The following is a 22,239-nucleotide window of genomic DNA, read 5'->3' on the forward strand; positions in this document are numbered from 1 at the left end:
AAGTCTAAAAATAGTAAAATGTGCCGAAAATTGTGAATTTACGACAGTATATTTCAAACAAGGAATCAAAGCGAAGGCACTTTGAGATACAGATTGTGAAGATATTGAAGAGATTAGGAATGCATTTAAACATAGCTGTCCGTGTTGACTTGTAAGAGTTGAAAAATGTATAATTTTATGGATTGTGAAGTTGGCCGAATTTCAGAAATTCTCACACTCACTCTTAGTGATTTTCCAATGATCGATTACAAGGGAAAATTGATTGGATGTGCCTGAAATTGGCAACAACCAATTGTATTTGGTCATTATTGCTTGTCGATTCTACTGGCCAGTTGGTTTTCTTCTTTCCTCTTGTAATTTGGGTTCTGTTTATGTCTCCCAATTTTCTCCTCTGTGTTTGTATATACATTCGGAAGTTGTTTTTGATAAAAATATGGCCGAAAGCAACATCAACACTAAATAACTTCAAGTGTATACTCATAACAAGAGCATATTTAAGGATTGCAAGTTATTGCACAGGACTATAATTTAGGTCTTGTCAAAAACTGATTGTACTGTCGATAATCGGTTACTTGAGTTGAACCCATTATCGATAGTCGAACTGGAACCGATTCTGAACACTTCTCACTCTTATTATATCATGTTCACCAGAGAGATCCCAGGACTGGGGCCTCATCCTAGAGTGACCAGGTCAGCTCATTTCAGTAAGAGAACATGTATGGCCTAACCAAAATATGTTAGTTTTTATCTACCGCCACCTCTTCTTATTTTTTCCATTGGCAAACTGCAGCTGGTCAGGTGGCAGGGTTTTTCTATAGTTTACACAGGTCCGACTATCGGACCCATTCCCAATGCAAAATATATGGGTTTTTTCCCAGTCTTCAGAAAAAAATCCCAATAAATGGAAAGTATTTTTACCTGTACTGATTCATTCAACATCCTAATAAATTATGTGATGTAAAGTTTTGGAATAATTGAATTCAGAAATCATTGACCTTCATGACATTCAGAGATCAGTATGAAATATTATCTGTCATGATTTATTGCAATAGATATTTACACCCCAAAGATCGATATTTCAGCCGTTTTAGCTCTTTTAAAAGGGAAAGAAACTAATATTTAGTAATTTCCTCATTAGTAGGAGATTGAAAAGCTTGTTCTTTTAACTGTAAATTTTCAAATTTAGGCATATTCCCTACGCAAATTTTCCCAAAATGTCTAGGGTCTTTTTCCCAAAATGGGCGGAAATAGCCCTGGGTGGGGCCTCAACCAACAGTGATCATGTGGGGCTGCAGTCTAGATTGACCTGGCTGGTGCCCTGCAGAATAGAAACAGAGGCGACATCTACCAAACTATGTTAGTTTTTATCATTTATTTTTATTTATTTTAAATATCACCACCTTTACCTGTTTGCTGTAGGGAATTTCCTGGTGGGGCCTCTGCCCACAACGGCCAGGCCACTGCTCTGCAGTACCAAAACTCAGGGGACTTCTACCAGGAAATCAAGGAGCTGAAAAATCGCATTAAGGAGCTGGAGAAAGGGTAAGTCATAGAGAGTTGGAACAGTCAGTAAGCCTTTTTGTAATGAATCTTGTCAGTGACAACACCTTATACAGAACAATGAATTGCACATTATATTTGTATTGACATTGAATGTGTCATTAAGTTGAATATTGATAACATTTGAATTCATGGTATTATTAAAAAAAAATATTTCAAGAGGATTTACCAATTACATGGTGCCGGGCCTGTGTCGAGATCGTGGCTGCTTGCAACAATTCTTACAGCAGCTCTTTATAGGTGTTATTTACCTGCGCTTCCTGGTATCTAATGCCAAAAGCTGTGTATATTTTTTTTATAATTTGAATGTTAAAATCCAAAATGAATCAGTGCAAACAAAATTGGTTCAATTGAAAAAAAATAACAAAATTGTGTGTGTTTTCTCACCGACTTTCAATAAATAGCATAAATTGACAGATAGATATACCTTTGCTTTTTGTTAACTTGAAGAATTGTAGGGGTGAGGGGTGAGTGTGGTCTAGTGGTATACGTGTCCGCCTCTCACCCATGAGGTTGTTGGTCCAATCCCCACCAGAGGTACCTTCTCAGGGCCTCTCAATAAGGACACAGTAGGTACTGGTTTCTGTCTAGAAAACGGACTCGAGAGTGATTTTATAAGCTCAGCTTTCGTCACAATCAAGCTAAAATAAATTAGTATATACTAAGAATTGTAGGGATTGATTTTTGCTCAGACATTTGCATTAAAAACAGTAGGATTTTAGTACCTTGAAATGAACATAAATGTGTTTAAATGACATTAAAAAACAACGTCTAAAGGGGTCTAAGCCCTTTACCCTGCTTTGCTGCTTTGGGCCTGAATCCCTCACACCCGAACAGTCCCCTCCCCCCCCCCCCCCCCCCCCCCACACACACACCGACTTTTTACATGTAACCACTTTTAGACCCATGAAAGTTAGATAATTCAGATTCAGAATGAGTTGAAATAAGGTCTTGAATATTATTATGACTATTTTGGCTTTCAGGAGAAAGGTGTATCCAGAGGTCCCTATTTTGAATTACAAGGACAGGAAACGAATATTGGTAAGAATTTTCTCACATTAATTCAAGTTTCAGAAGGCCAATCGTTTTTTAATTTGTTTCTGATATCACTGCCAAGAATTATGGTAGGTAATAAGGGATTTTCTTCACAAAGTGCAATGGTGGCTGTATAGGAATCACAAATTTTGTCATGTTCGTCCGTCCCATTTTTGTTCGGTCCATATCTATCAGATTTCAAAATTATTTGCTAGACGTGACCACCATAGCATGTGGATATGTCACCATAAGTCCCTTGTCCCAACCTTCGAGGTCAAGGTCACAGCAACCATTGGTACTTCATAATATTTACTATATTAGCTTGACTGAAGATAGTTTGTGTGGTCTATATCTTTGTTATGCATGGTCAGATTTTAAGACTATTTGACATTCTGACACTTGGGCGTGCAGAGGTTTTAATCAGGGGTATTAATCACATTCCTTGATGGCTCTAATTTTAGAAAATTGTGTCAAAATATTTTATTGGGCTCTGAGAACTGTCACCATTTTGTCGAGGTACATTTTACGTAGGGTTTTAGCCAGGGTTTAAAAAGGACCGGATGTTTCAGAAAATGGACAGGGTGCTGAGGGACAAAAGGGTTCATTGTATCGGGCAGTGGATAAGTAAAGCATAATGAATTTCATAGAAAATGTTAGAAATTGTTCTTATTTGAAGTACCGTAATATTAGGCTTTGAACTACCAAATATGTAAAGTTTGTTTGAATTCATAATCATATTTCTAGTTGTATACAAAACAAAAGAAATATTTGATTATCTTAAGCATTTAATTCTTTGAAGGCAGGAGGGTGCACATTCTAGTCTCCATAAGGGCAGAAGAGTGCTTACCAAAAACAGACAGGATGCAGCTCTATCCCATAACACTAACTTAAACCCTAATTCACACATCCAGTCATCAAAGTTTGGATGAACAAGCCCAAGTTTTTGTACTATTGCTATTAACATCAAATTTTTTATCAAGGCCTGCTATATAAAATTCAGAATTTGAGCAAGCCCCGAAGTCATTTAACCAGTGCAGGGCTTGCGGGCTTGTGTTTATTTCTACCACTGCACATCTAGGGAAAACATAGAAATACCCCACAATCAAGGAAGTAAAATTATCATATTTTAAGCATTAAATTCAGATTGATGAATCAAGGCATGACGAAAGATGAATATAACAAGTTATAAAATAGAATTGAGTTTGGTTTAGTCTTCTGCTGAGCCCATAATGTGTATACAATTGTCAAATTCATGGATTATGGAACAACACTCAAAAGAAATGGAACCATTGTTGATTACAGTCCTTTATAGAAAACTGAATGGGACATATACACACTATAATAATTTTGCTATTTTTAAAGGGGCTGTACTCCGTATGATGAAATAGCGAAAAAGAAGAAAATTGTCGAAAACTGACATAAACTTGGCATCGTTGTGTACAATGCATTGAAACTTACTAACAGAAGTACCACATAGTTTACAATTAATTTTTTTTCCACAGTTTTTTGGTATTTTTCCATTAAAAAAGATTACTAGGTATGTCTACCTAGTAGAATTCATTCCTTATGCGTGATTGGCTCGTCGATGTTATCACGTGATATTACCAAGTTAGGTATGTAGCTGAAATATTCCATCTGTTAAGGGAAAGCCTTCGTAGCACAGTGGATACAACACTGGACTGCAATTTTGGCGGTTTGAACCCGGTCTCCGACTCAATTTTTTTTTACATTTTGGTATTTTTTTAGAATTATGATATCAAAGAGTAAAACATTTTATTAAATAATTGTCCTAGGATTCGTAACAGAAAAAAAAAATTTGAGTGCCAATCTGGTGTACAGTCCCTTTAAGAAGAAATGAAATCTCTTTTCCTAAATAAAGCATGGCAAATCTATTGAAGTGTTTAAACTAAGTTATTGAGAGCTTGCAACTCAGTCACAAAAAGTTGATATATGCTCAGATCTTGTCTCGAAGGCAGCAATTTTTAAAGCATTTGTAAAGCAATGGGGACGTGAGTAGAATGTCATATAATACATGCAGAAAATGCATAATTAAGTAATTTTAAATAAACTTGCGTTTGGCATGGAAAAATTGCTTTCCCTATGAATATTCCTATATTCCTACAATGAAAATAATACTTTAGAAAAAAAAAAAAAATCAAATTTATTATTCGGTTCGATATTTCCTTTATAAATCTTCATCTTGTATCATCACATACCAATACGCTGCCAGTACAGGCACTAGTATTCATTAAAAATGGAGTTTCCTGTTTACCACTGAGTAAGTAGGTTTGAATATCAGCTGTTTATCTGAATTACACAATATTTAGAGAGGAAACATATTATTTATATTCCGGTAATAAACGTTGATTCACATATTGAAGGGAAAACAATCTTCCGTGTTCATAGCGTTAGTTAATACAAAGATTATTCAATTAATTATCGGCCACCCAATTCTCTAAAAATATATTTTTGTACAAAACTTGATCATTGTTTTATCCCTGCTTATCAGTAAACATCGGCAACCTAAGTCTTAATCAAAACCAATTTGTTACATTATTTGACCATCATTTTATCCCTGCTTATCAGTAAACATCGGCAACCTTAGTCTTATATAATCAAAACTTATTTTTGACAATACTACATTGTCATTTTATCCCTACTAATCAGTAAACATCCACGACCTATTTTAGTCTTAATTAAAACCGTTTTTTGACAATACTCGTCCATCGTTTTATCACTACTGCTTAGTGTACAATCATATGATATCACAATTTAATAAAATTTCAGATCACAGGAGGTGCCGGATTTGTTGGGTCGCACCTCACCGACAAGCTGATGTTACAAGGACATGAGGTGTACGTCGTAGATAACTTCTTCACTGGACGCAAGAAGAACGTTGAACACTGGATCGGCCATAACAACTTTGAGCTCATCCATGCTGATATTGTGAACCCACTCTTTATTGAAGGTAGCTGCTCATGTTATTTTTCTGGCTCTACCAATAACAGCGTTTCTACCGGTACTAGCTGATTAATTAAAACAAAAGATAGTGGGTATGGAGGAGGGATGGTAAACAGTTTGAAATGAACTTTTTATGAAATGCGCATATTTTACACAAGGATGCCCCATTTAAGACTAGTAGTAGTCAAATTTAATTTGGTGTTGATCACCAACCTCATATATCATATTTGGAGAGGGCATACATCCCTAATTCCCCCCCCCCTTTAAGTATCTGGTTGTGGTATTCATTAAACTCATTTCTAAACTTAAGTCGCTTAATAAAAAGAATTTCCCAAATATGTTATTTTCATTGACCTTATTGAAAACAAAACCTTACTTAAATGATAAAAACACTTCTACATTTCTTTTAATTTGACTTTAAAGTTAAGTAAGGAAATGACTTACGGTAAGATGCTTCATGAATATGGCCCCTGATACACAAATATGTAAATAATTGATTCCTGGTGACACCCTATTATATTTGTATATTTCTGTGATGGGCTTTATATGCTTAAGAAAAAAATGTAAGTACGGTAATAGGCCGAACATAATATAAAAAACTTATTTGGCCATGAAAAAATCGCAAATGAGGCCTATGTGTTTGATTTCAGTTAAAAATAAAAGCAAAAAATATAACTGGTCACTTTATGTATAAAGATAAGGTAGTATTGCAGAAGTAGATTTTTGTGTGCACACAAGGTTACTGTGAGATACAGATTCAGAAAACACAGTGTTATACAGATTTTTTACGTTTAAACCACTTAATGTTTAAGACAGAAGTTGAAAGGATGGAAATAAATTACAATTTTGTTGCCATATTTGAGAGATCTACATTAGTTTTAGACTTTCATAGATATTTCATCTTCTATCTCAATCATTTGTTTGCCACCATAGGACATGCCGTCGTAAAACATTGAAGGATGTTGACATCAGATCCAATATATTTGATTGACGTCACTTCCGGTATACCATATGATTGAAATCACTTCCTCTTACATACATGCCATATTCCCCATATATTTGATTTTTTGGCAAAACTTTAAAAAATATATGAATAATAGTTGCGGTCACCTTCATCTGAGGCCCGATTTCTCGCAAAAGAATGAAAATATATCTGATCACATATCTTAACTTTTTTGTGTTTATTTCAGTGGACCAGGTCTATTTTCACAAGTGTCAGTTTTCCCGACTACATCACATATGAAAACTGTTTTTGTGCTTATTTCAGTGGACCAGATCTATCACCTAGCCTCACCGGCGTCCCCACCTAACTACATGTACAACCCAGTCAAGACACTGAAAACAAACACCATCGGCACAATTAATATGCTAGGTAAGCATTGCTAAACATTCCCTTAAACTTGTACATATTTGGAAGAAAAAGGTCAAGGTAATTTCAAAGCATCTGTGTTATTTGTCGTCAGCTGCGTTCTTGTTGGCAACATTTAAAGTGCAAAAACTTTGACCTTTGCTATGACTAGTCGATCACTGGTTTGACACAAAGAACATTAGATATATCCGAAATACAAAAAAATATACCACCAAACCAAACACATTGGCGTACAAATCTTCTGGAATGGATGTCAGGGATGTGATTTGTCCGCGGATTCGCGGAATTCCGCGGATCTTATGGCCCCAGGACCCCCCCCCCCTTCCCCCCCAAAAAAATATATATATTTTTTTTAACTTAAAAAAATTATTTGGTTGCTTTCAGTTGTTTAAGTTAATATTCAAGTTTGTTTTAAATTTAAAGTCAGGAGAGCCCTCAAAAGAGCTTCTTAAAAGCCATTTTTTCTTCTACAGCAGTGCACTTTTGACCCCAAGAGCGCCCCCATTAACCCAAGGCCGAAAATGTTTCAGCCCTCCAGCTGCCAGGTCAATCACATCCCTGGATGTTAAAGATGCACTCTTACTCCCAAATAAGATTTACCACAATTAAAACAAAAGTTTAATAAACCAAAATGGATGAATAAATGTCGAAATATGGTTCTTATGAAGGATACCGACTTTAATTTGAAAGAAAGAGGCAGAAAACATGGTATTTCTACCTTATGGGATGATAGTAGATTGCAGTAAATATTTTAGCATTTAACAAACAACTTTAATTATTCACACTTAACCAATTATAACAGTTTGTTATGCTGACAAGAATGCTAATTAAGCAACATGCTGCAAACCATCATGGAGATTTCTCACCGTCAGCTTGATCTGAAGTTCCATAAACTCTACTATACAGGAAATGTGCAAAATTTGACAGCAAGGACTGAAATATGACTTCAATACAGCATAAAATCGAGACAGAAAAAGCAGAATTGTTTTATATAGAAACAGAAGGAATTAATTTGGTACGAGTAAAATGTTATTGACACAACCTTAAAATCGGGATATCAGAAATCAACATAGTGCACTTTGACTGTAATAATGATATAGGAAAAAAATTGCTTTGTCTACTTCGATTTTATGCTTTGTTCCTAATACATTGTTCCTTTACAGGTTTGGCAAAGCGTGTAAGAGCCAGGCTTCTGCTGGCATCTACTTCAGAAGTGTATGGAGGTATGTCCTCCGAATGTTTTTGTATTATTCAACTTTCGCATCTTGAAGAACCTTTAGGTATTTATAGTGAAAGTATTTTATGCGTAAACATGAGTTCCTCCTCTCACCCTCGGGGTTTTTGGTTCAATCAAAATTTAGGAGCAATTTTACTCGGCCTCTCAATATTGAGAGTTTACTGGTATTAGGAAATGGGACTAAATCGATACTTTTTTAGCAATCTGCCAAAGGTGTTTATGTACATAATTATGTAGTGTTCATGAAAGACTATAAAATCTCATTTTGAAATTTGGTAAACATAATATATAGTTGCTAATGTGATTGTGTAAACTGAAGCAATTACATAGACCCAGAACTAAAAAGATCATTAAATAATGCCACTTCATAAATTGAGAACTTACTTTGCTGTCCAGAGATAACAAGGTTAGACATTCAATTCAATATTGAAAAAAGTGGATATGTAAGTAAATTAAATTCTTAAATGATTTTTTTGTGAATAAATGAAGAAAAATGCCATTAAAAGCTATGTTCAGATTTTGGCACCATTTCACTTTTTGTTATCCAATATTTCTCTTCCGTTGATTTCGCTTTCGAATAAAAAGATGTTGGGATGGGCAGGAGATGAAAATTCAAAAATAACAATTAAGTGTTTTTTTTCTTTTCCCTTATTTTTGACATCTGACCTTGCAGACCCCGAGGTTCACCCCCAGACCGAGGACTACTGGGGCCATGTGAATCCAATTGGGCCTCGGTCATGCTACGACGAGGGAAAGAGGGCCGCCGAGTCCCTCTGCTATGCTTACAAAAAACAGGTACAGTTATACAGTCATGTAGTAGATTGCTTCATGGAACTCCCTGTTTGACTATTCAGTTCCAGTGTACATTGAACACTACCAATCTGAGTGTTAGCCCAGCTTTAATGTGGCCTTGCCGTATTGGCATCTTGTTAATAAATTGAATGCATGAAATAAAAAAAAATACTTTACCTTGTGAACACCCAAAGTAAATATTTTACTCTTGTAGCTAATATAGCTTTTCAAGGAGTCTTTTGTTGATATATATTGTGTTAAACTTTTTCAACAAGTTGGAACTTTTTCAACAAGTTGGAACTTTTTGTCATATCTATAAAATTGTTTGTGGTATAAACACTATACTTGAAATTAGTGAAGTCATTACCATCATACAAGTAAGTTCAATAACTCTCATTGATCCTTAATACCAGTTATTTCCCAGATTAACTTAATATGGTTAAAGTTAAGTATATATCCTTTGTTTTACTTTGTGGAAAGTTCACGATGTATTGCTGACTTGTTTGTTACAGGATAATGTGGATATAAGAGTGGCTCGTATATTCAACACGTTTGGACCTAGGATGCACATGAATGACGGGAGAGTGGTGTCCAACTTTATCCTCCAGGCACTGCAAGACCAGCCTATTACAGTAAGTTTAGACCCTTGGCCTGTATATACATGCATACATTATTTCCACTCTGGACTTTTATTTTCAGGTCACCAGCTCTTTGTAATGTTTTGTATGTTAATCATGCGTGTTGGAAAATAGCTCATTGAGTTAATGTTTCTTGTTAGCATATAACTGACTTTAAATAAGGGTTCTTGTATATTGTGTATTCATAAACATCCTAAGTCATTTTCCTATGTTTAGTTTCTCACTTGTCATAGGAAATATTAACTTGTCTGGAATATTTAATTTTCTTTGATTAAATTGAACATATATACTTTTGAATTAAAAACTTATATACTTTTCTTTCAACTTGACTATGGCCATTTTAGGAAGCCGACTGAAGTTAAGATGTGACTAAAATGATTTTAGGAATACAGGCCAATGGTCGGGCTGGTATTCATATGCATCTTAAGACATTTCTTATCTTACATCATTTTCCTATGTTAAGTATCTCTCTCTAAGCATATTATATAATTATTAAAAAATACCTGGAATACTTAATTGACATTGATTTTATTGAATATACATTTTTTCATTTAAAAAAACACTTATACTTTCCTTTTAATTTGACTATGAAAAAAATAAGAAATTGTCTTAAGTTTTTTTTATGAATACCAAGGGACTGGTATTCATTTCTTAACTTTTGTCAATTTCTTGAAGGATGTTCCTTACATGTCATCTGATAACACTAGCTAGGAATCAGACCTGTCATCATTTAATCAAGAGGTTGAACTCTTCACCATATGAAATCTTCCCTCATTATTTTACTAGTAAGTTTAATTGGACATAAAGCGGGCATTTTTACTCAAAACTGTTGCTAATTGAGAAAAATAAATAACTTTTGCCATGATTGGATTATCTTTCCCTCTTCACAGATATATTGTCAAAGAAAGCAGGACCAGTCATTCCATTGTCAGTGATCTGGTTAGTGGCCTCATTGGTACATGTAACTACAGTATGCCTATCAACCTTGGAAATGAAGAAGTCAATGTTAATTAGTAATTAAATATCTTTCTCTCTCCACAGATATATGGTAAAGCCTAAAAGGAGAACAGACCCGGTTATTCCAGTATGTCTGTGATCTGGTCAATGGCCTTTTGCATTATGATTTCAATATGCCTGTCAACCTTGATAATGAAGAAGTTTTTTTTCAGTTGTATCTTTCTCTCACCACAGATATATGGTAAGGGAGAGCAGACCCGGTCATTCCAGTACGTCAGTGACCTGGTCAATGGCCTGATTGGCAACTACACAATGCTTGTCAACCTTGAAATTGAAGGAGTGATGTCAGCTGTATATGTATCTTTCTCTCACCACAGATATATGGTAAGGGAGAGCAGACCCGGTCATTCCAGTACATCAGTGACCTGGTCAATGGCCTGATTGGCAACTTCACAATGCTTGTCAAACTTGAAATCGAAGGAGACAATTTCAGTTGTATATATCTTCCTCTCTCCACAGATATATGGCAAGGGAGAACAGACCCGGTCATTCCAGTATGTCAGTGACCTGGTCAATGGTCTGATTGCTCTCATGAATGGTAACTACTCCATGCCTGTCAACCTTGGAAATCCCGATGAATACACAATCACCGAGTTTGCTGAAGAGATCCTTAAACGTGTTGGTGAGTTTGTAGGAGATGATGTCTTGGGTATTAAAAGCTTCAAACATGGCAGAGCCAAGCTGTTCAGTGATCATTGAGCATCTTGTAATGGACCTTGACAGAGTCGAGGGACATTGTGAGCATGTAAGGCCTATTATCTAGAGAGGAATTTTGTTTTAATGCTGTTTGTGTTTCAAATAAAGTTTGCAATTTGTTTTTCAAATGAAATCTGAATTGACATATTTTGCATGATTTAAGTTCAGTTTATTGGTAATACTTTTTTTCGGTACATTTTTATATATATTTGTTTCTACGCAAAAAAAAATTAACAATTTCAAATGATATCAAACTAAAACTGAATCACTAAGGATCTATAATTAACATAATTATACATCGGCTACTTTAAGCCCATGACCTCTTTGGTGAGTGGTTAATACCTCAGAATGTAATCAACATTAGGCCGATTGTACAGAACTTTGTTAATTTAAGTTAACTTCAACCTTGAATCATTGTTGTTAACTTTGAAATCCAAATTAATGGATACACTGGTAATCTGCAGTATTTCTATCATTGTCTTAAGACAAGTGTTTCAGCTGTTCTTATTATATTGAAATTTATAAGCACATCATACAATATTTCACCTTTCATTGTCAACAATGGAGCTGTTAACGATGTTTGATTTTTAAGTTTGTTGAACTTCTTACAATTTTAACATTTTCTGCAGGGGGAAAGAGCAAGATAGTTCACAAGCAGAAGCCCATTGATGACCCAAAGAAACGGAAACCGGACATATCGCTGGCCAAACAGGAGCTCAAGTGGGAACCAAAGGTAGATATCACCTGCTGGTGGGTGGGGCTAATCTGGGTGTAGAGTTAAATAAGACAAGTTTTGGTAACTTGCTATTTTTACGGTTTAGGTTTAATAATATTTAATGAGAATATCAATGCAAATTTTATACAATATTTAAACCAACATTATAAAATCAATCATGCCAAGGGATTGGGCCAAGAGAATTTTTTTTATGGACAATCTGATCATATAAGTGCATGAAAAGCATGCATTATTAATAATTCACCTGAAAAATTTAGTATCAGTGCTTAGAATACAATATACATTTTCGGTGATCATTATGTACGAGGCTTACTCATGCAGGTGTTTAAAGGTCCGCCTACTGCCTCTTATCCAATGCACACGCCTTGCGTCAGATTTTGCATTGACATTGTGTCAACCAATGAGGTTTTATTCTAAGACCTAAGTTGACCTGAAGTAATATCATAAACATCATAATAATTAAAAAGGGCTTATTTCCTATGCCCAGTCCACCCATTCTTAATCATTAAGATTTTCCTTTATGTCATCTAATGAGCAGTCATTAACTCCAAGTTAGATTCCATTAAAGTCAGAAACTGAAGTATAATTTACTCCCGAATAATGTGCCAAAACTTTCAGTATCACTTTCAGTTCTGGAAGTACAAAAACTTATTTTGGTGAAAAATCAAGTAGTGAAGGCCTTAGAATACCAAAACCAGGATTCAATGTACTCTATGGCCACATTTTAAAAGGAAAATGAAATCAAATTTTGAGATTGTTTTCAAATTCTTGTTTTTAATTATTTGAAATTTTAAGTATATACGGTAGTTGAATAATAGTGGAAACTTCTCTTAGAGTTCATGAGGCATAACTTTTCGTATTTCAGAGGAAAACTTCCAATAATGATGTTAAGGAAGTTCATACTTCCAGTTTCAAATTCTATAAGAAGCCCTTTGTTTAGTCCACACTTTATTTTTGGAATTACTTGTTTACCCATTTCAAATGTGATCATCTCTGTTTGCAGATAAAGGTCATGGACGGGGTTGATAAAACCATTGAATATTTCCGAGAGGAGCTGCGTTATTCAAACATGCTACCAGAGGGCCACAGTAAAAGTCAAACAGACCCTACCGAAGATTAACCTCTTTGACTCATCTTTGAAATCATCAGCGCCTTAACTCGTGTCAGTGGATGGAAATAGCCACAATTAAAACCTACAAGTTCTGCCACAGTCTAGGTCAAGCGGACGCCATAAACGTCTGTGACTAAAATCTGCGAAATTGGCGGAATTATTTATGACCATGGACATGAGCCAAATATTAAGTTAGATTTTGGCTTAATGCTCTACTGTCAATGAATAAATGTGTTAGATTTTTTGCTTTAAGCATACATTTAAGCTGTGATTAACTGGTATATTTAGCCCAAGATAAGAGGGTATATTAAGTAGATGGGCCAATTTTTGTTATTTCACATGTAAAAGTTAACAATGATGTTGTTAATCAAGTTGTTATATTAAAAAGTTCTGAGAAATTGGCCCATTGAAAAACAGCTACTATCAGAATTTTATAAGAAAATGTGCATTTCAATTGCATGGTAGTAGTTATATATATCAAGTTTATAATGAGCATTATGGAATTCATGCAAAACATACTTAATTTAAAAAAGGGAAAAGCTACTTAGTACTTGCAATATACATCCATTTTAATTATAAAAACTGCATATTGTAATGCGTGTCTTAATTAATATTCAAGAACAAAGCTATTTCAAGATTACAATTGAACAGAGTAAGCTGAAACTACGGACACTGAATTAGTTAGAAATCAAACAATCATTTGTAGTATCAAAATTTCAATGGTGTTTTGGAATCATTTTTCATCTAAACCCTTGTAAATGGAACCTGCACTTTTTTAAGATTCAATACGGTATTGGTATTTTTCAATACGGTATTGGTATTTTATGATTTACGGTATTTAAATTTAACCTGAAATGTGGTCTTTATAATCAGTTTATAATAACATTGTATGTACATTTTCGTTGCTAATTATACCTTTGTTTATTTGAGAAATGCTAAGTAGTTGTAGCTGTTAAGAACGTCAATCGTTTGTGCCATCTAAGCAGACTCAACCCAGGCCCAATTATCACAAAAGTACGCAAGTCAATTTTCAGTCTCACTTTACTACAGAAAAGCAAAGTTTGATTAACAATCTTGTGTGTTTTTATACTTTTTGAAAACATATTTTCTCAAAGTATGTGTTGACAAAAAGATTTTATCAATATTTTAAAGAAAACTAGGTCTAGAGTGAAAAATATACTTGAGTAATTGTTTAAAAAACAATAAATTGTACTCAAATAAATTTTGGGCTGCAGAATTTGTTTCCCTTGGAACCTTGACTTAAGGCATTTATCAAGATATTCTGTGGTAAATTGCGCTATTAAAAGGTGTAAAAACATAAATGTAATGTTTTTTAAATTTAATAATTTTTAATGCTATGTGATAAAATGAATTGAGACTGAGATTGAGTGTTTACTTAAGTATTTTCGAGTTATTGGGGTCTGGGGCAGTGATTACGAACAGTCTCAAGTCTGAGTTCAGACTCATGACTCAATATGGCAAAACTTCATTTCATTGCAATTTTCCTTCTATCAAAGCATTGATGTTGAAATTTGCTGAAATATATTACTATTTGAAAGTTTTACTATTATTTACATAAATTTCTGTTAAAGAAATGGAATAAAATAAATGTGATTCTTATTCCTTCATAAAAATTCCTGAGTCTAGACTTGGACTTGAGACTGTTCGTATTTATGGCCCCTGGTCTTACTCAGACTTAGAAATGCACTTTAATTAAAATACAGAAAATCATATTCACTTCTTTCATTTTACAAAAATGAATATGATAAGTTGTAAAATTTCATACAGTAATCAAGTCCAGCAAATTTCATCATTAAAAATAGACTGGAAATATAGTTACAATGAAATGAGGATTTGCAGTTCTGCCACTTGAGTCTGAACTCAGACTTGAGACTGTTTGTAACCATAGCCCATGACGTCTTCAATTTAATTATGCAAACTTACATATTTAGGTTGGCCTTGTCTGTATTATAGATAAAACTTAATGTGCATATTGTTTAACACACAAGAAGTTATGAAGTTATTGTTAATTTCAATACTACGCTCTGATTGGATGAATGCAACATCATTTAACCAATGAAACAAGATGTTTCAATTATGGGCTGTTCTTTTATATATAGCTTCAGTACATTCTACTTTAAATGTGATAATTAATTAATCTAATTGTAGATTAAAGTATTTAATGAAAATATTATTGATGTGAGTTTATATAAAAGGCTCTTAAATGTGTTAATTATTTTTTTCATTCTAAGCAATGCTTACATGTTGTAAATAGAAAAATAAATATTTGTGTTTTTCTTCTTTACTATGATTAACAATTTGTAACATAAGGTGCAGCCGGCAAAGAGCTTATTTATAAGTATAAAACATTATCTTCAGGTATCGAAACTGCATTTACAGTTGAAACACGTTGGCTTGATATCCCAGGGTCCAGCCAAAATCCCTCTCGCAAGTATTGAGCCAAGCAGGAATACTTACACAGAGTCCTTTACATCAAGTTTGAGCGAACGAGGAAATTGAGCCAAGCGATATCGAGCCAACAGGTTTTGACTGTTAAATGAGGGCCAGGACCCCATTCCAATGAAATATCTTAGTCGTAAACTTTATCCTGATTAAGACTACTCAGGGACATGCATAATGTTAAAGCTGCACTCTCACTGATATACCATTTTTACAATTTTATTTTTTTTTGTCTTGGAAAGAGATTTTTGAGTAAATATCTGCAAACCAATGACATAAGATTGGTGTCAAAAAATCAGAGCAGACTTTTATATTTCCGTTCGAAAATTAGTGTTTTATGGCTTAAACCTTACTAACAGTGGAAAAATGCATAAAACATCAATTTTTGAACTTAAATATAAAAATCTGCAATCTAATTTTTTGTCAGCAGTCTTGTATCACTGATTTCCATGGATTTTCGCCAAAATTTGCTCGTTCCAAGACAAAAAATAAAGAAGTCGTCTAAACGTTCAATCTGTGAGAGTGCAGCTTTAAGGGGCGAATGTATATGATTAATGTCTTAAAGATAGTTTAAGCGAAAAACAGCATTTAGTCTGGAAATGTATGATTTTTAAAACAATACGATCTTTATATTATAACAGGGTCCTGGGGTAGTTAGATCAAATTTGATGTAATTTTTTACTTTTTGTTTGTACCTATTTTGTAAATTTTTAAAGACATAGACTGCTGATAGTGCATTGTGGTGTTTACCATGTGACATCAAATTTTGATAACAAAAAGGTTTGATTTTTTAGTGTGTTTTTATTGTCTTTCTTAATATAGGGAAAAAAGCAAAATGATCATGCTTGCCTGGTCCTTTTTTGCCTAGGGTAAGCGATTTAGCCACTAAGTATGTATAAAAATAGAAGAAGTTCTTTCGATAAGGTGATGATATGTGCTGTTTTAAAACTCTGTTATATACATGCATAATTTATGCATCTTATTTACGCATAATTATATTGTTACAAAACTTTTTTTTATTTCTCTTTCATTAAAAACTCAAGAATGAAACATTATTTGTTTCTCAAATTTTCCTGTAAATAATTTGCAGTGAACTAACCTTTGCAAAAAAACAATAATTCATTTCCCGGTTTAAAGTGAGTATCTAGTCACATTTAATTATTATATTTAACGTAGATCTTATTAGCTGTAGGCTACAGCTACAGTAGCATCAAACAATATTATTCGGGAGTTCTATCCTTATTGCATTTAAATTAATAAGGCGAGATCTTGTTATCCATTTTTTATATCAATTTTCTAACAATTTCATTCCTAATCATTCCATATTAAAGCATTTTGTGTTTTACTGTGAGTATTGTCAGGAAGTTTAATTGTGTTCTCTGCTTTTAATGATGAAGCAAGGCAGAACATTTTTGCAAGGCCAAGGATTTTTTTTTTTTAAAGGCCAGTGGATTTTTTATAATTTTTTTAGGCCAGAAAAAAAACATTTTTATTTCTTTTAAGGCCAGGAAAAAAACATTTCTGTTTTAATAGAGGCCAGTGGAAAACATTTTATATAAGGTATATAAGGCCGTTTTTAGATTTTCATCCCTACCCTTCAGCTCCTGTCCGAAACCCTGGCCTTTTAGATCTTACAAGATGTGGTTGAACTCATCATTAGCTTCTCCATTTTTCCAAAAAAAATTAATGAAGGTAGTGTCCATCAGCCTTGGTGTTGTTGTAGTCATAAGCATTGTTGTACATTTTTTAATAAAACAAAGAAATCCTATAGGGAAAAGGGAGGGCAGTCCCATTTAAAAGTGCCTTTCTTGGGGTATCTGTATAAATGGAATAGTCTTAAAGGAACTCGCTCATGTTTTTGGACCAAAAATTATTTTTTTACGGTAATGCATCTGAAAACACTCATTTTATCATAATTTTACTCTATGATATGTGTGTGAAGGATATTTTGTCCTTTTAACAATTTATTGGTAACGTCACGATACATTGTTAATCAACCATCACGAAACAACAAACCCGTTACAAATGCTTATGAAAATTATAAATGGCTTATGAAAATTGTGGTCTTCAAAGACGATATTTGAGCAATTATTAACATTTGCTGAAGGGTTTCAGCTTTTGGTATCTTAAGTTTTAACTTTCCTAATGATTTGCCACACTTTATTCCATTATACAAAAAGTGCATTTTACAAAATCATGAGCGAGTCTCTTGAAGAAAGTTTATGTGTTCATTATATGAAATTCACTGGTGCATGTATTTGGAATATTTTTTCTGAATATATCTTTGATCACTCGCTACTATATATGAAATATTTGGGCAATTGTTTAGAACGTTGTTAAAATTGCCGACGTTGTTAACATCATCTTTGTTAACTTTTAAATCGTTACTGCTCTGGAAGTTTAACGTATTTTTAACAAGGTTTGATACTATGGTTTCAGCTGTACTTGTTTCTATTCAAATTTGGGAGCGAATCATCAAACATTTCATGTTTAAAAGTTAACAACGAAGTTGTTAATCACTTTGTTAACTGAATCAAAGTTCTGAACAGTCGGTCCATAGGTTTTATGTGCTTGCTGAATTTTGGACCGTTTTGATAAATTTGATAAAATGATCAATGCTTATTTAAGAGGGGAAGTTTCATACAGCCTGATGATATTTTTAGAATATGACTGTTTTTCTCAAGTCTGTTGTAAAATGCGTTAGTGTTGTATGTAATGTTGTTTAATCAAATTGAAGAAATATTTAAGTAATGTTATACATTTTTAATAAAATTTGTATGCTTATAACTGACATTTAATATTGATAACAAGGCTAGTGAAATTTTAGATGATTAATTTTGAAAAAAAATTGAGTTTTTCAATTTCAATTTTATATTTTTTCAGATATTGTCTTGAAATCCATTTGAACTTACTTATCAATGTGATAAAATCATTTTATCAATATACTTTGTTTGCCATATAGCCTATTTTTTTTTTAAATTAAATGTACAAAGAATGTAATTTTTGTGTCACCTGCAAAGCATGGCAGACACATAGGGATTACATTGTCTGGTGTCGTTGTCATCTGCACTACTTGGTATGCATTGTTGTCATCAGTGCACTACTTTGTATAGTGTCCTCATCATATGCCCATACTTTGTATGGTGTCGTTGTCATCTGCACTACTTGGTATGCGTTGTTGTCATCAGTGCACTACTTTGTATAGTGTCCTCATCATATGCCCATACTTTGTATGGTGTTGTTGTCATCTGCACTACTTTGTATGGCGTCATTGTCATATGCAATACTTTTTCTGTGTGGTCATCTTATGCATCACTTTGTCTGGTGTTGTCATCAGCTGCACCAGTGTCTGCTTTGGCGTGATACTTTCTATTTCAAAACTTCTGAACAATTTTGTGTAGAGTCCTGTTGGTATACACATTTACCTGCTCATTAGATGACCCCTATTGATTATGAGTCAAAGGTCAAGGTCATGGTGTCTTTTACTACTAGGCAGGCGCTACATCTGCGCCGTGGAATTCTAGTTTGTTTCTTGCACAATACTGATGCAGTAGGTTTTTCACTTTTATGGATTCATCTGCCATTTATTTTCATTTATTTATTCATGGTTATTTAATATTTATTTTCCTTAGCTCAAAATTAAAAGTGTTAGTTTCATGATTGTTATCAAAATAGATGTTACAGATTTTTTTTAAATTTGTGTTACACTTCCCATATACACATTCTAATTATTGTAAATATTGTTTTCAACAGTCTACATGTATCAACATTTCTGCTTATATTTTCTTGTCTTATTTTGTAGAGCAAATGAAAATATCAAATTGGCAGAATGTTTAGATCTTTGTTAAAGGTAACAATGTTGTTAACGGCATCGTTGTTAAATTTCAAGTCTTAACTGCTCTGGAAGTTAAATGGATTCACTTGTGATCTGTTATATTTTACAACTTTCCTTCAGCTGTATTTATTATACCCCCGACAAACGAAGTTTGAAGGGGGTATATTGGAGTCACCCTGTGGTCGGTCCGTCGGTTTGTCGGTCGGTCCGTTGCAATTTACCTTGTCCGGAGCATAACTTAAAGACTACTGGATGGAATTGGATTAAACTTTATACAATGATATATGGTATAATGAGAGTAAGTACAGTGTACAATAACCATAACTCTATTCTTGCTTATTACTGAGTTATTGCCCTTTGTTACTTTTGTTTGTCCGGAGTATAACTTGAAAAGTACTGGATGGAATTCATTGGAACTTCATACAATGGTAAAGCACAATGAGAGGAAGTGTAGTGTTTAAGAACCATAACTCTACTTTAGCTAATTACTGAGTTATTGCCCTTTATTTGTTTTTGTTTTTGCTGTCAAATATTTTTCCAGACATTAACTTGCAAACAACAAGATGGAATTTATTAAAACTTCATACAATGGTAAAGCACAATGAGATGAAGTGCAGTGCACAAAACTTGAAAACTATTGGATGGAATTTAATAAAACTTCATACAGTGATAAATCATAATGAGAGAGTGCAGTTTATAGGAACTGCAATTCTATTTCAGCCAATTACAGAGTTGCAGCCCTTTGTTACTTTTTCTTGTCCGGAGCATGACTTGAAAACTATTGGATGGAATTTGATAAAACTTCATACAGTGATAGATCATAATGAGAGGGAGTACAGGAGCCGCAATTCTATTTCAGCTAATTACAGAGTTATTGCCCTTTGTTATTTGTTCTTGTCCGGAGCATTACTTGAAAACTACCGGATAGAATGTAATAAAACTTAATACAATGGTACAGCACAATGAGAAGGAGTTCAGTGTACATGAATCATTACACTATTTTAGCAAATTACAGAGTAATTGCCTTTTTCTGTGTTTTTTATGTCAAACTTTTGTCTGTACAGTAACTTGAAAACTACTACCGTAATTCACCTAAGAGTTCGGACACCTTAAATTAATTATTTTTTTCGCTGTCCGAATACATAGAAAATTACCATTTTTACATTTTATTCACATGTTTGTTTAACCTGCCTTTTTTCTTCATGTTTGCATTTTACCACTTATTAATTTATCCGCCTATAAGTGTAAATCCTTCATCAAGTTAATTAAAACACTATTTTATACATGAACTGAATAAACACATTCTATCGGCTTCAGATCAAAGAGTCACACTGTGTGACGTCACACAACTTACAGTTATACCCACGAGGATCTCGTGGAGAGCATGGACATTGCTATGCAGGATTAATGTATAACTGTACAATTATTGCTTCATACAGTCTTTAAGTGTGGTACTAGTTTGAAAGTTTATTGGCAGATCGTTTAACAAACAAGTCTTGTCTATGTTTTCTTAATCCCTTGATTGCCCTTGTTGTTTCTTTAATCCTCCAATAAATATATCACACTTCCTTAACTTGTCACATTGGTGTATACGGTTAGGTAATCTAGCCAGGCATTGTAAAGATAAAAATCAATAATCTTCGTCTGTGAAACTTGGTAACTGTAAAAGTTATGATTGATGTCCTTTGGGTGTCCGAAAATTAGGTACGCAAAATAAATTATTTTGGAAAAAAAATATGGGTGTCCGAATATTTAGAGTGTCCGAACTCTTAGGTGAATTACGGGTAGATGGAATTTCAGAAAACTTCATACAATGATGGGGTATTAATCACCTTCAGTGATAGCTCTAGTTTATAATAAAATATGCGAGGTCATCATCAATTACTTCGCTTTCAACGTTGTCGTTTATCACGTTGTTAACTTTAACTGAGTTCTGACATTAGTCGACGCAATGTTTATTTGTTAATTTTGTAACATTTTTGATTTGAGACAAATTGTGTACAACAAAAGCCACTGATTATTAAAAGAAAATCCAAATAATTTTATAATTGATCACAATTACAATTGTTAACAATTCAATTTGGTGTATGTTTGATTTATTGATTGAAGATTAAATCCCAAATGAAACCTGTGAGTCTCAGTTGTTTTTAAACAAGAAATTAAATGCAGAATATGATTGGAAAATGCTGATTAATTCACATGAATTCTTTCTTGGGGAAAAAAATAATGCATGGACGCGGAACCTTGTTCTTATCCTAGGGTCACCCTTAAAATTGTTTCTTTGCAGTGACCCAATCCTGATTATTTTTCGATGGATTAGTAGGCTGAGTCTCACTTTTAAGCTAGGGCAATGGCCAAGCAATGGAGTAAGGCAAAGTCCCTGTGGTAAGGCTGGACAAAGGCCCGACAATGTTGTGGGATGAGAGCCCAGCAATGAGGTTTGGCTAATTCCTGAAGAAAAGGTGGGTCAAAGGTCGAGCAATGAAGCGGGGCAAATACCGACCATTATCTTATTATAATAAAATATTCATTTTATTTTTAATCCGAACTTTCAGGTTGGGGAAAGGCCCTGCAATTAGGTGGGGCCAAAACCTGGCAATGAGGCAAGACAAAAACTCAACATTGAGGCTGGGCAATGGCCAAGCAATGAGGTGGGGAAATGCAATGTGACTAAACATTGACTCAACATTGAGGTGGAAAAACGAAAACACTAAGGCGGGAAAATGGCCTTTCAATGAGGCGGGACAATGGCCATGCGATGAGGCAAAGTGAAGATTAACATTGAGGCGGGA

At 33.9% G+C, this 22,239-nt stretch overlaps 1 protein-coding gene across 2 annotated transcripts in view; it reads left to right on the plus strand.

The window, feature by feature from the left end:
- LOC128231496 (UDP-glucuronic acid decarboxylase 1-like) overlaps positions 1–21,578 on the plus strand; it is a 28,133-nt gene extending 6,555 nt beyond the window's left edge. For both annotated transcript variants that reach the window (XM_052944405.1, XM_052944406.1), the window contains exons 3-12: positions 1,420–1,542; positions 2,544–2,601; positions 5,383–5,563; positions 6,824–6,928; positions 8,089–8,148; positions 8,836–8,957; positions 9,467–9,586; positions 11,069–11,231; positions 11,935–12,038; positions 13,045–21,578. In XM_052944405.1, the coding sequence (XP_052800365.1) occupies positions 1,420–1,542; positions 2,544–2,601; positions 5,383–5,563; positions 6,824–6,928; positions 8,089–8,148; positions 8,836–8,957; positions 9,467–9,586; positions 11,069–11,231; positions 11,935–12,038; positions 13,045–13,161 (1,153 nt within the window). In that variant the 3' untranslated portion in view covers positions 13,162–21,578. The remainder of the gene's footprint in view (positions 1–1,419; positions 1,543–2,543; positions 2,602–5,382; positions 5,564–6,823; positions 6,929–8,088; positions 8,149–8,835; positions 8,958–9,466; positions 9,587–11,068; positions 11,232–11,934; positions 12,039–13,044) is intronic.
- The last annotated feature ends 661 nt before the right edge of the window (positions 21,579–22,239 follow it).

This window comes from Mya arenaria, chromosome 4 (assembly GCF_026914265.1).
Source record: "Mya arenaria isolate MELC-2E11 chromosome 4, ASM2691426v1".
In the NCBI taxonomy this organism is placed as follows: Eukaryota; Metazoa; Mollusca; class Bivalvia; order Myida; family Myidae; genus Mya; species Mya arenaria.